Source organism: Mustelus asterias, chromosome 13 (genome assembly GCF_964213995.1).
Source record: "Mustelus asterias chromosome 13, sMusAst1.hap1.1, whole genome shotgun sequence".
Taxonomy (NCBI): Eukaryota; Metazoa; Chordata; class Chondrichthyes; order Carcharhiniformes; family Triakidae; genus Mustelus; species Mustelus asterias.
Genome location: NC_135813.1, coordinates 58772139 through 58789132, shown reverse-complemented (window position 1 = coordinate 58789132; position 16994 = coordinate 58772139). Strand labels below are relative to the sequence as shown.

Sequence of the window (16994 nt, the reverse complement as noted above, 5' to 3'; positions counted from 1 at the left end):
GTTGCAGCGATGGGGAGAGGTGAGGGTATAGGGAAGTCATAGAATCCCTACAGTGCAGAAGGAAGCCATTCAGTCCATCAAGTCTGCACCAACCACAATCCCACCCAGCCCCTATCCCGGTAGCTCCAGGTATTTACCCTGCTAGTTAGTCCGCCTGACAATAAGGGGCAATTTAGCATGGCCAATTAACCTAACCCGCACATCTTTGGACTGTGGGAGGAAGCACCCAGATGAAACCCATGTAGACACGATGAGAATGTGCAAACTCCACAGAGACCCAAGCTGAAAAATGAACCCGGGTCCCTGGTGCTGTGATGCAGCAGTGCTGACCACTGTGCCGTCCAGTCAGAGCTTTAAAATTAAGCATTATTGAGTTGGACCCAATTCAGGTCAGCAAGCACAGGGATGATGAAAGAACAGGATTTGACAAGAGTTAGGATAGGGAAACAGAAGTTGGATGGGTTAAAGTCCACACAGAGTGCAAGATGGGAGGTGAGTCAGGAGAGAACTGGAATAGTCAAATATAGAAATAACAAAGGCATGGATGGCAGTTCCAGCATCAGATGAGCTGAGGCAGAGCGGAATTAGGCAATGCTACAGAGGTGGAAGTGGGTGATTCTGGTGATGAAGCTGATGTGGCTGGAAGCTTACCCCAGGGTCAAATATGACAACAAGGTTGCAAATAGTCTGGTTCAGTGTCAGGCGGTTGCTAGGGAGAGGGGTGGAATCAGTGGCTAGGGAACAGCACGGACTGAAGGGAATGGCTACAGCCTTCGAACTTCCCAATATGAACCTGGAAGAAATTTGTGCTCATCTAGAGCTGAACGCCAGACAAGCAATTTGACAATTTTGAGACAATGGAGAGGTTTAGAGATGTGGTGGTGAAGAGGAGTTTGGTGTTCTTGCCTGGCATTGTGTTTACGGATGTTGTTGCTGAGGAAAAGCATGGAAATAAGAAATGGGTGGGGCCCTAAGATACTGCTAGGGGACTTCAGAGGGAACAGTGGAGGTCAGAACAGATGCCAATGTTGGCAATTCTCTGGCTATGACTGGATAGGTAAAGCTGGAACCAGGCAAGTGTAGACCCTGTCTTCTGGATGGTAGAGGGTATTGTGCATTAACCATGACAAAGATTGCAGAATGGCTGAGAAGAATGAGGAGGGATAGTTTATCATTGTTACTGTCACTTAGAACATTATTTGTGACTTTGATATGGACTCTTTTTGAATTGTGCTAGGGTGGAAACTGGATTAGAGTGATTCAAACTTGGAATGGATTTGGGAGGCAACTACAAGTTCAAAAACTTGTTAGAGGAAAGGGAAGTTGAGATTGGACAGCAGTTTGCAGGAGTCAAGGGTTAGCTTTTTTGAGGCAGCCTTGAAGGCAGGGAAGCCAGTTAGCAATATCAGCTAATGTGGATACCTGGAAAAATGTTCTCGAGTCAGCAGTTGTTAGGAAAAGGATCAAAGGAACAGGAGGTGGAACTCATGGACAAGATGAGACGGGAGAAAGTGCAGAAAGGTCCAAGTTCAGGGCTAGGGCTGGAGGAATCTTAGAAGGAGGCACGGTGCCACAGTGGTTAGCACTGCTGCCTCACAGCGCCAGGGACCCAAGTTCAATTCTGGTCTTGGGTGACTGTCTGTGTGGAGTTTGCTGTTCTCCCCGTGTCTGCATGGGTTTTCTCTGGGTGCTCTGGTTTCCTCCCACAGTCCAAAGATGTGCGCATTAGGTTGATTGGCCTTGCTAAATTGCTCCTTAGTGTCCGGGAGATTAGTGGGGTTATGGGGATAGGGCCTGGGTGGGATTGTCATTGGTGCAGACTCAATGGGCTGAATGGCCGCTTTCCGCACTGTCAGGATTCTAAGAAGTTTGGCCTGACAGGCTAGTGCAAGGGAGAGAAATGGCACAGGCTGTTAAATACATGGTTTCAACTTTTGTGACAAAATCCTCAAACTTGTAGTTGGAGACAAGGTTGGAGGAGGCAAGGAAGCAGGGTTTAAGAAAACTGCATATCGTGAAAAGAAGTTGGGTATTATCTTTGCATTTCAAGATGAACCTGGGATAGTGAACAGTTTTAGCAGAGGAGAGCAGTACCCAGTAGTGCTTTGTGGTTTCACCAGATGAATGGTGAAACCAGTTGGTGCCACAAACATTCAAGTCTATGTCAGGATATATAGGGGTGGAGATGAGGGTCAGAACCCAGGAACTGGCCATGCTGAGAAGGAGTAATGGTTTTACTGGGGACATGGGCAAAAGTGGAAGTGATGGTGTGATTGAGCCGAGTACCTGCTAGTGTGCACAATAAAAAGGTACAGGAAGATCCCATCTACCTCAGAACATTCCCTTGTTACCTGTAAAGTCAATGCTCTCCTTTTAACTGTAGAGCTCTTGGATAGGATAGTGACACCATACAATTCCACAAACTCAATATTACATTGGCTTTCATGAGCTACTTACTGCATCTTTGCTGGTCGATTTCATGATCTCACTGAGGCCAATGCAGACTCCCTGTCGCTCATCACTTTTCTCCGACTTTAGCCCCGCTTCCAAGATTGGAATAATCTCTGGCAAAATCTTCTCGCCGAGCTTCCGCACAAGATCGCCCAGTGTTCTTGCAGCTATCTACAGGGAGAACGGCAACCATGTATCAGTATAAAATCCTTTTGAGCTTTAGATTTGTATTAATCAGCAGAACGCGAGTTTCAGAATGGTTAAAATGTCTGTATAAAGCAAAAGTTACTGTGTGGCACATCCATACAGGCCAAATCAACAGGTAACTCATCAATTTTTGATTTATCGTGTGTTCTGGAATAATTTAATGTGCCAACAATTTGTGCAGAGATGGAGCGCTGATCAATTGGGGTGGCATGGTGGCACAGTGGGTAGCACTGCTGCCTCACAGTGCCAGAGACCCGGGTTCAATTCCGACCTCGGGTCACTGTCTGTGTGGAGTTTGCACGTTCTCCCCGTGTCTGCGTGGGTTTCCTCCGGGGTGCTCCGGTTTCCTCCCACAGTCCAAAAACCTAATCGGGTTAGGTGGATCGGCCATGCTAAAGTGCGCCTTAGTGTCAGGGGGACTAGCTAGGGTAAATGCATGGGGATAGGCCCTGGGTGGGATTGTGATCAGTGCAGAGTCGATGGGCCGAGTGGCCTCCTTCTGCACTGTAGGGATTCTATGATTCAGTTGATCAATCATCAAACCAGCTCTAAAGCTCTCTGACAGACATTTATTATACCTCTTTTTCTCTACCCTTGATTGTTTAGATGTGAATACCATTCCATTCAGCACTTTGATGCAATCTATATAATTGAAACAGGTGCAAGACTGTGCACCGTGGATATGTGAAAAGTAGTAAATAGCAACAAGCAAATCAGAAGCTATTTTATTAATTGGTACGAATTCTGAATTTAGACAACATTCAACAGCATTTGAGATAAAGACAGAAAGTGCTGAAAACACACAGCAGGTTTGGCAGCATTTATGGAGAGAGAAACACAATTAATATTTCAGTTCAATAACCTTCCACCAGAACATGGAAAACCTAGATAGCAGTTGAGGATAGTTAGTATGATGAGCTGGCTTACAACGCTGCAACATTAGCTATCTCACTATTTTAACATTTTGAGTTCTTCATGGGAGATAGCAGACATCATATCTAAACAAACGTTTACACAATTAGATCCAACCTCCTAACACACAAGCGGACGCACACTGTTGGCCAAATGCTCACACCAAAACCAGCGTCCTTTTCTATTTATGTAAATAGATAATTTTGGAGTGTCAAAGGATTGATTATCAACCTAATGTTGGTGCTGCACAAGAATATAATTGCTTGTGGTGGTTCACTTGCGTACTTGCTCATGTTCGCCTGCTGCTCGGTGGCAAATTGCATTTATCTTTTTATAACCCTTGCGTCAGTGTGACATCTTCGCCCAACATCTGTTATTATTCTGTGACATTTCTCATGCCAAAAACAGAGCATGGATGCAAGCTAGAGGCTGTTACTGACAGACTGAAAGTGGAGGAGCCAGCCGTTATCCACAGCTAGCACCAGTCAGTGGCATCATGTGGTTCATCAAGGCTTTTCCAATTAGCTCTGGTCTTTTTCCTTTCAAAGCTCCCCTCCTTCCCAACCAAATGCATATGGCATACTGCCTGGATGGTCCCTTTCTTTTAGCTGTTTACCCAGATAAGACAAAATTCAACTTCAGTTCCTTGGCTGATCTAGAATTTTAAGGGAGACGCTGTTCTGTTGTATCCCCCTTGCTCCACTTGAGGCAGGGAACTGTTCACCAAGTACCCACACTATTCACTTGTAAGCCTCGACATCAGGTATTGTGACAAACTGTTTGATCGTGGGAATGAGAGAGGGCGGATTTGGTGGCGGAACTTGGCCCTGCTCTACCCCAATGTACTTTTCGGCGGAAGTCAATGAGTATGGAGTCGGATCAGTCACTCACGCCCATTTTCCCCACTAACCTATTTAACAGTCCAAAGATGTGCAGGTTCGGTGGATTGGCCATGCTAAATTGCCACTTAGTGTCCCAGGATGTGTAGATTAGAGGGATTAGCAGGGTAAATGTGCGGGGTTGTGGGGATAGGGCCTGAGGTGGGATTGTTGTCAGTGCAGACTTGATGGGCCGAATGGCCTCCTTCTGCACTGTAAGGATTCTATGAACAGCTACTAACATCACCAAAGTTAAAAAACAGTCAGAGCAAAAATGAAACTATACTGGACTCGACCACTCTACCATTCAGGTATTCAGTAGATAAACTTACTAGGCTACAGCAGGAGCCTTGAGATTCATTCGTTTATGTAATAGTTTCAAGTTACCCCTGGAGAACTAACACATTTGCTGCTCATTAAATAGGTTTGCTTGTCCAAATGGAGACTCAAGATGCCTCTAAGACACCACCTGAATACCAATAGTTCAGTCTGCAGCCTTGCAACGTCTTATCTATATTTCCAGTGTGGATTTTAAATTCCACTAGCCTGGCGAGTGTTTGCCCCTTTCCCAGCAGTTACATTTTAAACATTTGCACCGTGCATATATGGTGACTGTAGTGTAAGTAATGCATCTTCTCCATTGTTTTATCGAAAAACACCAAAGTCCTGGCTGTTCTGCAACAATTCCCTGGATGGCTGAGATTTCTCCTTGCTCAAAGGGCTCAGGAGCTATTATGAAAGCGAAGTGTTCGGTAATGCAGCTTCATGCTAACAAGTCGGATCATTTCTGACAGTTTTCCACATGGGCTGATTTTCAACCCAAAAGCACATTTATTTGAAAGAGGAGCCTTGGAAAGTTTGAGTCAAGGTTTGCTTTAGTTTTATCCCGTGTGGAGTTTCTAATTTATGTTTCAATGTTTGTGTCAGAGTTGGATCAGTGTTTTAAATCTGGTGTCATGCCAGGATAGATCCCATCTATTCAGTTCACACTATTCTGACTGGGTTGCAATGTAGTGGCAAGGGGAGATGGGGCCATATTGGTATTGTCATTGGGCTCGCAATCCAGAGACCAAGGGTAATGCTCTGGGGTTCGCATCCACCATGGCAGATGGTGGTATTTGAATTGAATTAAAAGTCTAATGACCACCACAAAACCATTGTCGATTAGTGAATTCATTTATGTCCCTCAAGAAAGCATATGCCATCCTTACCCAGTCTGACCTACACATGACTCCAGATCCACAGCAATGTGGTTGATTCTTAACTGCCTCCTGAAATAGCCCAGCAAAGCACTCAGTTCAAGGGCAATTAGAGATGGGCTACAAATTCTGGTATTTGCTTGTGACATCTACATCCCATTAATGAGTTTAAAAAAACAGCAGTGTTACTAGTCTGTTTATGAGGAATTGCTGTTGAGAATACAGGCAATATGATTGAATACGCCATGTAAAGGAATTGATGGATTCATTTTAATGATTTTAAAGTTTATTACAAATTTCTTGCATGTGATGCTTGAGATTTTCAGTGTTGCAACTATTTTAATTTCCTTTTGTGTGTCAAAATGATGCGCACCAATTATAAAAGTTATACAAATTAAGTTTTACAGAAAAGGGGATTGTTTATAGGTGTCATTGTGGCAAAAGAAAGATGACAAGTTATCAGCCCTTCCCTTTAACGATTGACCCTAAAGTAAACTGGATAATGAGAGAAGTCAACTATTTATACCAATACTTCAGCAGATCACCAGTCAGCATTCCTTGCATAAGCTTGACCACACCCTCTGTGCACACAGAGTTCAAACTCACCGTCCTCTTGTCAGCACAAGTACTGGCCAAAAACCCCAGCAGGAGAGTAAAGAGTGTCGGCAGGATTTCCCGCAGTGTCCGTGGTGTGTTCGACACAACAATCTTCCAGACGTGTAGTGAAGCTTGACGCACCACCAGCTGGGTGTCGGAACGGCCCATGTAGAGACCAGCAAGGACACGATTTCGCCTCTCCAGACCAAGCGCACCAATGATAGCCTGAAAGAAAGGATAACCAGATCAGATTCTATCACCACATTTAACCTCAAAGCAGAGAATTGGAGCTTCGACACAGAAACGGGCCATTCAGCCCAAGTGGGCTGCCAGCTTATGCACCACATAAACCTCCTCCAATACCACTTAACCTAATGCCATCAATGTGTCTTTCTATTTCTCCTCATGTAGAGAGGAAATTGCAAGTCCCCTAGCAAAGATATTTGGCTCATCGACAGCCACAGGTGAGGTGCCTAAAGAATGGAGAGTGGCAAATGTTATGCCTTTGTTTAAGGGCTGCAGGGAAAAGCCTGGGAACTACAGGTGGTGAGCCTAACGTTTGTAGTGGGTAAGCTGTTAGAAGGTATTCGAAGAGACAGGATCTACAGGCATTTAGAGAAGCAAAGACTGATTAGGGACAATCAGCATGGCTTTGTGAGTGGAAGAGCATGTCTCACGAATTTGATTGAGTTTTTTGAAGGGGTAAGCAAGGAGGTAGATGAGGGCAGTGCAGTCGACATTGTCTACATGAACTTCAGCAAGGCCTTTGACAAGGTATCGTATGGTAGGTTGTTGCATAAAGTTAAATCACACGGGATCCAGGGTGAGGTAGCGGTTGTAGAGAGCTTTTGTCAAACTGAAAGCCTGTGACCAGCGGTGTGCCTCAGGGATCAGTGCTGGGCCCACTGTTATTTGTCATTCATATTAATGATTTGGATGAGAATATAGGAGACATAGTAAGTAAGTTTGCAGATGACACCAAGATTGGTGGCGTAGTGGACAATGAAGGTGGTTATCTCGGATTGCAACGGAATCTTGATCAATTGGCTCAGTGGGCTGACGAATGGCAGATGGAGTTTAATTTAGATAAATGCGATGTGATATATTTTGGTAGATTGAACCAGGGCAGGACTTACTCAGTTAATGGTAGAGCATTGGGAAGAGTTATAGAACAAAGAGATCTAGGGGTACAAGTTCATAGCTCTTTGAAAATGGAGTCACAGGGGGACAGAGTGGTGAAGATGGCATTCAGCATGCTTGGTTTCATCGGTCAGAACATTGAATACAGGAGTTGGAATGTCTTGTTGAAGTTGTACAAGACATTGGTAAGGCCACACTTGGAATATTATGTACAGTTCTGGTCACCCTATTATAGAAAGGCTATTATTAAACTAGAAAGAGTGCAGAAAAGATTTACTAGGATGCTACCGGAACTTGATGGTTTGAGTTATAAGGGGAGGCTGGATAGACTGGGACTTTTTCCCTGGAGCGTAGGAGGCTGAGGGGTAATCTTATAGAGGTCTATAAAATAATGAGGGGCATAGATCAGCGAGATAGTCAATATCTTTTCCCAAAGGTAGAGGAATCTAAAACTAGAGGGCATAGGTTTGAGGTGAGGGGGGAGAGATACAAAAGGGTCCAGAGGGGTGATTTTTTTCACACAGGGTGATGAGTGTCTGGAACAAGCTGCCAGAGGTAGTGGGAGAGAAGGGTATAATTTTTGTCTTTTAAAGCGCATTTAGAGAGTTACATGGGTAAGATTGATATAGAGCGATATGGGCCAAATGCAGGAAATTGGGACTAGCTTAATGGTAAAAAATGGGCGGCATGGACAAGTTGGGCCGAAGTGTCTGTTTCCATTCGGTAAACCTCTGACTCCAGATATATGTAACTTCCCCTTAAATACATACACAGGCTGCATGCCACAAATATCAACGTGGTAGCAGGTTCTACATTCTCACCTCGCTTGAGGGGGGGGGCCAAGAACTTTCTCCTGAAATCTTTATTGGGTTGATTACTGACAATCTTATAATTAAGGACCCTGGTTTTGGACTCCCCACAAGTAGAAATATCTTCTGTATGCCGACCATGTCAAATCACTTCATATTATAACGTGCTCAATTAGGTCATGCCTTCTTCTAAACATTAGAGTCCCAGCCTGTTCGGTCTTCATAGGGATAGACTTGCTTCTTCATGTAATTGAAGTGACAGGTACACAAACCAAATGACAATGTTGGCAAGGCATGAACTAGGCCAATAAAGTCAACCTAGACAGACACCCGAGGGACAGAACCTTAAGTCAATCCACACTAAACCAACCCACATGATGTCCAGAACACGTAAAATAGAGCCAAATGAACAACTTGACATTGCAAGGATAGTTTGGTTGGAAGGCCAGTTAAACAGAGGTTCACACCCAGAGTCATATTAGCCTGTGTCCCTTCACATTATTGGAAAATGCTGGGTCTTTGTCTATCTGCACGCCCCATATAGCAGCTGTGCCAATTTTTGCACCTTACCTTATTGGACTGGGCAGTGCCAAAGTTGTCATCTTCTGAGGCAGTCTCTGTCGTCATCTTGCCAGTCACCCCTGAGACATGGAAAAGCAAGTCTCCCAGCAACTGGACTGAACTGAACCTAAAATCCAAACCATAAAAGACTAAATCACCTCATGTTATCTTTGTTTTGGCTTGACTCTTCTTTCACTGCAATTCAGTCTTCGTCAAATAAAATAATCCCTCATCTAAATCTGAAGTAAGGCAGGAGTGGAGGAGACAGAATGGAAGACTAGGGCCAATTAAGTACATTGGCTTTCCCCAATCCACACACAAATGCTTTGTTTCACCACAATGCCTCAACTCTTGAAGAAAGCAGAGATGGATGATCCAATAGAAAAAGTAAATTGCACACAATCTGAATCAGATGGTGGATGGTGATTGTAGAAAGGAGGATTCTAGGACATGTTGAGATAAAAAGTGGGGAGGTATTGGAGATTTGAAAAACATTAAGGTGGACAAGTCCCCAGGGCCAGATAGAGACCGCCCCCCACCCCCCCCCCCCCCCACAACACTGATCCCCACCCCAATATGCCCCAAACCCATGGTGCCTCTTGGGCATTGCAAGGGTGCCAGGCTGGCACTGCCCAGGGGCACACCTCCTTGCCTCCGACCTCCCATTGGGGGGGGGGGGGGGGGGGGGGGCAGGGAGGTGTTTTAATGGCCTCTGTACCCACCAGCCGGGTCAGGACACCTGTTCCCTGTTAGTGAGCAGCAGTTGTAAACACCGCTGGAGGGGGCGTGATGGTGGTGGAGAAGGAGACACCATCAGGCCCAGAGAATACTGTCTCGGGCCAGTTAATCATATTGAAATTCTAATCTCAATATGATAATCAGTTCTGCACCAATTTCTGGCATGGAGCTGACTGCGCCAAAAAAAGAAAAGTGCTTGGGAGACCGCGACCGGCCTGGTCCTTGTGTTATTAAGTGCGTCCTCCAGATGCAGCTGCTCTCCAGGGCCTTCACATGGAGTTGAGAGCCAAAATCAGACAAACGTTTGATTGCCTTCACTTCAGTAACAAAATTTCACCAGCATTTCAATAGCATAGCCAAGATTTTTACATTGCTTTGGTGGTAGAGCTTAGAAATAAAAAAAAGGGGCAGACACATTGCTGTTTATTATGGACCCCCAGATAGTCAGCAGGAAATTGAGAAGAAAGTATGTGCACAGTTCGTGGAGGTGGAAACACAATAATAGGGTAATTATAGTAGGTGATTTCAAGTTCCACAACATTAATTGGAATAGCCGCAGTATTAAGAACGCGGATGGAGTGGATTTCTTAAAATGTGAGCAGAACATTTTAGGTCAATACGTCAAGTGTCCAAGAAGGGACAGCGCAGTGCTGGATCTAATTCTGGGGAATGAAGCTGGTCAGGTGGCTGAGGCAGTGACGGGGGAGCATTTTAGTGATAGCGATCACACCATGGTACAATTTAAGCTTGTTATGGACAAAGCAATAGACAAGTTGCAAAAAACAGTTTTGGTTTGGGGGAAAAGTGGATTTTAGTAAAATAAGACAGGATCTGGCCAAGTTAGACTGGGAACACCTACTAACAGGAAATTCTCCAGAAGAACGGGCGGGGATGGTGGGGGGGGGTTTGTTCAAAAAGGAAATGGGGAGGGTACAGGCCCAACATGTTACCTCTAGGGTGATAGGAAGGAGCAACAAGCCCAGAGAACCATGGATGATCAGAGATATTCAGGATACGATGAGAAGGAAAAAAAGAGACTTTTAGCAGGTACAGGGGGAGCAAATCAGTGGGGGCGTTAGTGGAATACAGAAAGTGTAAGGTGGACCTTAAGAAATCAATTAGCAGAGCAAATGGGGGATATGAGAAAGCTCTGGCTGGTAAAAGTAAGGAAAATCCCAAGATATTCTATAAGTATATCAATGGGAAAAGGATAACCAGGGAAAGAGTGGGGTTTATTAGGGACCAAAGGGGAAATCTAAGGGTGGAGCCAGAGGACATTGGTAGTGTGCTGAATTAATTCTTCACATCTGTCTTCACCCAAGAGAATGAGGATGAAGGTATGGAATTCAGAGAGAGAGACTACAAGGTTCTTGGGCAAATTGACAGAGGGAAGGACAAGGTATTGGAGTGTTGGCAGGCTTGAAAGTGGATAAATCGCCCAGTCCAGATGAATTGTGGCCCAGGCTGCTATGGAAGACAAGGGAGGAGATTTCTGGGGTCTCTGACCCAAATTTTTAGTTCCTTTCTAGTCACAGGACCAGAGAACAGCGAATGTGGTTCTGCTATTTAAGAAGCGTTGAAGAGTTAATCCAGGAAACAGCAGACCAGTGAGTCTCGTTTCATTGATAGGGAAACTATTGGAGAAAATTCTGAAGGAGAGAATCTATCTCCACCTGGAGAGGCAAGGTTTGATCAGCATGGCTTTGTCAGAGCGAGGTCATGCCTAACAAATTGAATTTGATTTGAGAAGGATGAGGATAGTGCAGTTGATGTAGTCTGTATGGATTTCAGCAAAGCGTTTGACAAGGTCTCACATAGGAGACTTATAGAGAAGGCAAACGCACATGGTATACAAGGTAATTTGATAAAGTGGATTCAAAATTGGCTCAGTTGTAGGAGACAGAGGGTGATGACAGAAGACTGCTTTAGTGATTGGAACCAGTGTCCACAGGGTGTACCACAGGAATCTGTGCTGGGTCTCCTATAATGTCATTTATTTAAACGACATAGATGACTATGTGGAAGGTAGAATGAGTAAGTTTGCAGATAACAAAGTTTGGCTGGGTGGTTGACAGTGAGGTTGAGTGTCTTGAGCTACAGGAAGATATAGATGGGATGGTCAAATGGGCAGATGGAATTTAACCTGAAAAGTGAGAGGTGATATACTTTGGAAGGAGTAATTTAACAAGGAAGTATTCAATGAATGGTAGGACACTAGGAAGTTCTGTGGAACAAAGGGACCTCGGAGTGTTTGTCCCCAGATCTCTGAAAGTGGAAGGGCATGTTAGGAGGGTGGTGAAAAACATATGAAACACTTGCCTTTATCAATTGAGGAATAGATTACAAAAGCAGGGAAGTCATGTTGGAGTTGTACAGAACTTTGGTCACAGCTGGAGTACTGTATGCAGTTCTGGTCATCACATTATAGGAAGCACGTGATTGCACTGGAAGGGGCGCAGAGGGGATTCACCAGGATGCTGCCTACGATGGAACATTTAAGTTTGAAGGGAGGTTGGATAGACTTGGGTTGTTTTATTGGAGCAGAGAAGACTGATCGAGGTGTACAAGATTGAGGGGCACGGACAGGGTGGATAGGGAGCAGCTGTTCCCCTTAGTTAAAGGATCAGTCACAAAGGGACACATGTTCAAGGTGAGGGGCAGGAGGTTATGGGGGGATGTGAGGAAGCACTTTTTTACCCAGAAGATGGTGATGGTGGAATGCGCTGTCTGGGAGGGTGGTAGAGGCAGGTTGCCTCACAATCTTTAAAAAGTATCTGGATGAGCATTTCTCACGTCATAACATTCAAGGCTATGGGCTAAGTGCTGGTAAATGGGATTAGGTAGGTTGGTAGGTTAGGGGTTTCTCGTGCTGGTGCAGACTCGATGGGCCGAAGGGCCTCTTCTGCACTGTGATTCTGGTGCTGTTGGGATTGGAGTTGAATCCAGCAGACTGCTGGGTGACAGTCCCCTCTTCTTGCTATAGCAAAGGAAATAAATCTGAAGCAGTTTTGACCCATCAGCCACAGCTGATAAAGACGATAATATTTCTGCACTGGAACACATCAGTGTAGCTGCAGAGCCAAATGGCTTGATCTGGAGGAAATGTTTGTCCCATTAGGTACACTGATCAGCACTCACCAAACAAACAGGGTACTCATATTGCACCGAGCACAAGGACTCTGATCAACATGCATTCAGATACAATCGCAGTGAAGAAGAGCTTTTCCCTGGTTCGTTAACAGGGAAATTCTGAGCACATTTTCTCATCTAATAGGGGCCTGGAGCAGGAACCCATGGAAGTAATTTTTAAGGGGCAATCTCAATTATTTTTCCCTTCCCTTGGATGATGAGCCAATTGCTTGTATTTGTAAACTGAATAAATTAAAAGTAGTCAGGAATTTGTCAACATATCCTTTCAATCTGTGGCCTAAAGGGAGAATGTCGTACGGCAAGTGTAATTCTGCTTACAGACCATCAGCGGGGGGCTGGAATACAGAGGGAAGGAAGCTTCAATTGGTCAGACCTCATCTACATCTGAAGTACTGTGTTCAATCACGGGCACCACACTTCACCGATCTTTGATGGGGCCCACCCAGTGACACTGGGACTTAAAAGGGGTTAAATTATGAGGGCAAGGTGCATAAAAAGCTTATTCCCCTGACTATGATTCAGTTGTTTAAAATGTTGAAAGGATTTGATAAGGTAGAAACAGAGGAACTATTTCTTCTGGTGGAAGGATCAAGAATAAGAGGACATGATGTAAAAATTAGAGCTAGATAGTCAGCAGTGAAATCAGAAGCACTTTTTCACACATTGGGGAGCAGGAGTCTAGAAAACTCCCCTCTGAAAGTCTGTGGATGTTAGGACAAATGGAGCTTTCAAGACAGAGATATTTGTTCGATTGGGGCATCGAATGATGTGAACCAAAGGTGGGTAAGTGGATTTGAGATACACATCAGCCATGATTTAACTAAAGAGTGATGCAAAGTCGAGAGGCTGAATGGCCAATTCTGTTCCTAAGAAACAGAAGTTACGTCTTTTGAAAGCGGTGCCAATACTAAGTGGAAATGAATAGGGACTTCCACCTTCGTAGGGTTTTCAATGTGAACTTGTTCACCTTTAAATCCTGCTGTTCGTCAAGTGCAAGAATTTCTGCCACTCCTCCCTCAAGGTATATCCATTTTCCAAATTTATCAAAAAGATACTTTTTTAAAAAAAAAGAGAGAACATGATCTGATAGCTAATAGCTACAATAAGATACAAGTGTCGGTGTAACGTCAAATGCAATCTTCTTGGTACCTGATCCTCCAGTTATCATCAAATAATCCCTGCTCCAGTTCTGGGAGTAGTAGTGCGATGGCAGTCTCTGCGTACATGCTGATAATTCGCTGTCCAGCACGCAGGGCAGTGTCACGAACAAACTCATTCTCATCCGCCAGAGCCTAGACAAACCAATACTTATTAGATAATAACCAGCTACAAGACTGTCACTTACTGCCTTGCTGATATATTCATGCCCTGGTCCCTTCCTGACACTTTATCTGAAAATAACCACATTGTACCCGTTCCTACTTTTCGATAATGCTCAAAGCATTCACTCAATAGATTATCTCTCGTCTAGAACTGCCGGGGAGAAGATAATACATGACATCTTGTGCACACAGTACAGAACTGCTTCCCTGTACAGACTTCCATTTACATTACACCGTACCATTCCCCATAGACATTTCAAAATATTTCATAAGGAGTTGCACTGAAGTGCAGATGCTCTTGGCAAATATAGCAGTGACTTTGCAAAAAGCAAATCCCACAGGCAGACAGTGATGAGACGAATGCCCACTTAATCTGTTGATTAAGGGAGGGACGCTGGGCAGGGCAATGCTATCAGTCCCTTTCAGTTCTTAAATATACACCTGAACCACAAGAATGGACAGACAGACTCTCTTTAACCTTCTTCCGTCGGGAAAAAGATACAGAAGTCTCAGGACACGTACCAACTGACTCAAGAACAGTTTCATCCCTGCTGCCATCAGACCTTTGAATGGATCTACCTTGCATTAAGTTGATCTTTCTCTATACCCTAGCTATGACTGTAACACTACATTCTGCACACTCTCCTTTCCTTCTCCATGAACGGTATGCTTTGTCGGTATTGCATGCAAGAAACAATACTTTTCACTGTGACAATAATAAATCAAATCAAATCAGGCAGGGTTAAAATTGAGTTCTTAGCTGTAGACATGTACGAGTGATTTAATATCACACTGGAGCATCAGCATAGATTATGAATGCTGGTCGTGGAAGGAAGTTGTGGAGGGGGAGGGAGGTTGCACCCACTGCTTTGATTCTGGTGCGATTGTTAGCGAGCAAGCCACATTGCCGTTGAGTGATGATATAGGGGCTGCTCCTTCCATGTGCAATGCTGACGTATGTGTGCATGCGCGTGTACGTAAGAGCATCTATTGTCCTTGAAGTGCTCCACCTGGAAGTCAGCTAGAGTGAAGCATGGATTCCAGTAGGGCAGGGAGGACTCTGGAGATTGCAAGTCCGTTCCTCAACATCAGTGTTTGCATTGCTGATTGGGCAGATGAAATCTGAGGGGGCCTGGGGAGAGGGAAGCATTGTTGCCCCACGAGTAGCGTTGTTAGTTTATTTACTTTCTCTCCAAAACTGTCTTGGTCTCTCTTCGGCATTGGTTAATCCCAGCTAAAGTGTGCAACCTTCTTTTGTTAGGAACGCAGCTTACAATGTGAAGATAATGATCTTTGGAAGCTAATTATCAAAGAGGGCAGAGACAAACAACTGAAGTGTCAATTTTAACACTCAATATTGGTGTGTTGGGGTTTCTGGGGTCGGACAGAGAGAGGACATCTTGTGCACTGCTCTGCCTCTTTTCTTTCGGCCCACATCCATCCCTTGTTACCCCCTGTGATTTGGTGGGTTGGGGGTTAGGTCAGATGTTAAAATTTTAAAAACCTGAACCGTGCAAAGCAAGTTAAATATTTTACTCATCCCCAACCCACCGGTTTTTGATGTTAAAATTCATCCCTCAGGTAACCACAAATGATAATTCTCTTCACATTTTAAGCTTCTTGTAACAGAAGACGGTGAGTGGCTGTTCACTTCAGCTGGAATTATCTGTGCTACCTATGCAAGAGCAAGTTTATAGGTTCAAATTTCAAGTCACAGATGAAGAAAAGTGACGTTAATAGGGAGCACTCACTCATTGTGCATTACAAAGATATACACTGGCAATAAAAGATAACTCTCCCTCAATAACACTTCTTATTGAAGCATGGAACCGTCCAGTTAAAAATCTAGCAACATTCTCATACAGGTTAATTATTTCCACATACTCATTCTCAAGTGATGGTAAGAGTGGGCTGGATGGACAATCATTCTCCCCCAACAGCTGCCGAGATGGGAAGGGATCAAAGTGATCCTCAGCCACCCTTAGCTAACGGCTAATCGACAACATTAGCTTCCACCCCCACCCACCCCCTTGCCCTCACCCCTCAGAAGTATTGATTGATGTGAAACATTTTCAAAACCCAAAGCAAAAAGCAATTCGGTTACTTTGCCTTTTTATCCCACTGTAAACCAATACAAGCCATCACAAAAAGCAGGTTCATATATGCCAATTAATTGCCCACTATGTATGGTGGATGGCAGCCATCTTAATGAAGCTGCCCAAGTCTCCATTTTCTATGTGTCTCCCATAGTTAAGTACAGTCAGCTGATTGAAGCTGTATAAAGATCAAACTTTGCTTGAAAACAGCAAAGCTTTTGAACCTGTATGTACCGTTCTGAGCAATAGAAACCATAGAAACCCAACTGTGCAGGAGGAGGCCATTTGGCCCATTGAGTTTGCACTGACTCTCCAAAAGTGCGTCTGATCTTAACTCACCCCCAACTGCCCCTATAATTGAGCTAAACTGCACATCAGTGAACTGTGGGAGGAAACCCATGCAGATGTGGGGAGAATATGCAAACTCTACAAAGACAGTCACCCAAGGCCCGAATTAACCCCAGGTCCCTGGAGCTGTGAGGCAGCAGTGCTAATCACTGTGCCACCACACCGCCCCAAATATTTGGCATACACACTAAGTTTTAAACGCTGCCTATGATGATGGCAAATGGTTTTGGCCATTTTCCAGATATAGATGATTGTTTGGGATAAGTGCGGATGGTGCAACTGTTTTGCCAGCTTCGAACTGGTCCTTTACCTTCAGAATGCAAGGTATGATGGCTCCCACATATGCTGTAAACTTGTTTCCAAAGGTCACAGGCAGGTAGATGAACATCATCATGTAACCATCGCGGACATGTGGGGCAATCTCCACCTTGCTGGCAGTGGCCACAATGTCTGGCATGAGTTTTTCCAGCTTTTCAACTCCGAGTCCAGCCATTACTTCAGCCAAACCTGAAATACAAGGAGAAAGTATTAAAAACTAGATTGCTTTGAATTTCACAGAACAATGAAGGTTTTGCGCAGTGTTACC

The 16994-nt window shown here is 44.5% G+C and overlaps 1 protein-coding gene across 2 annotated transcripts in view; it reads right to left on the bottom strand.

Moving 5' to 3' along the window:
• Positions 1-16994, bottom strand: part of gcn1 (GCN1 activator of EIF2AK4) — a 143140-nt gene that overhangs the window by 35094 nt on the left and 91052 nt on the right. For both annotated transcript variants that reach the window (XM_078226837.1, XM_078226838.1), the window contains exons 41-45: positions 16719-16915; positions 13792-13934; positions 8764-8881; positions 6254-6469; positions 2458-2622 (exon numbers count right to left, since the gene is read on the bottom strand). In XM_078226837.1, coding sequence (XP_078082963.1) covers positions 2458-2622; positions 6254-6469; positions 8764-8881; positions 13792-13934; positions 16719-16915 — 839 coding nt within the window. The remainder of the gene's footprint in view (positions 1-2457; positions 2623-6253; positions 6470-8763; positions 8882-13791; positions 13935-16718; positions 16916-16994) is intronic.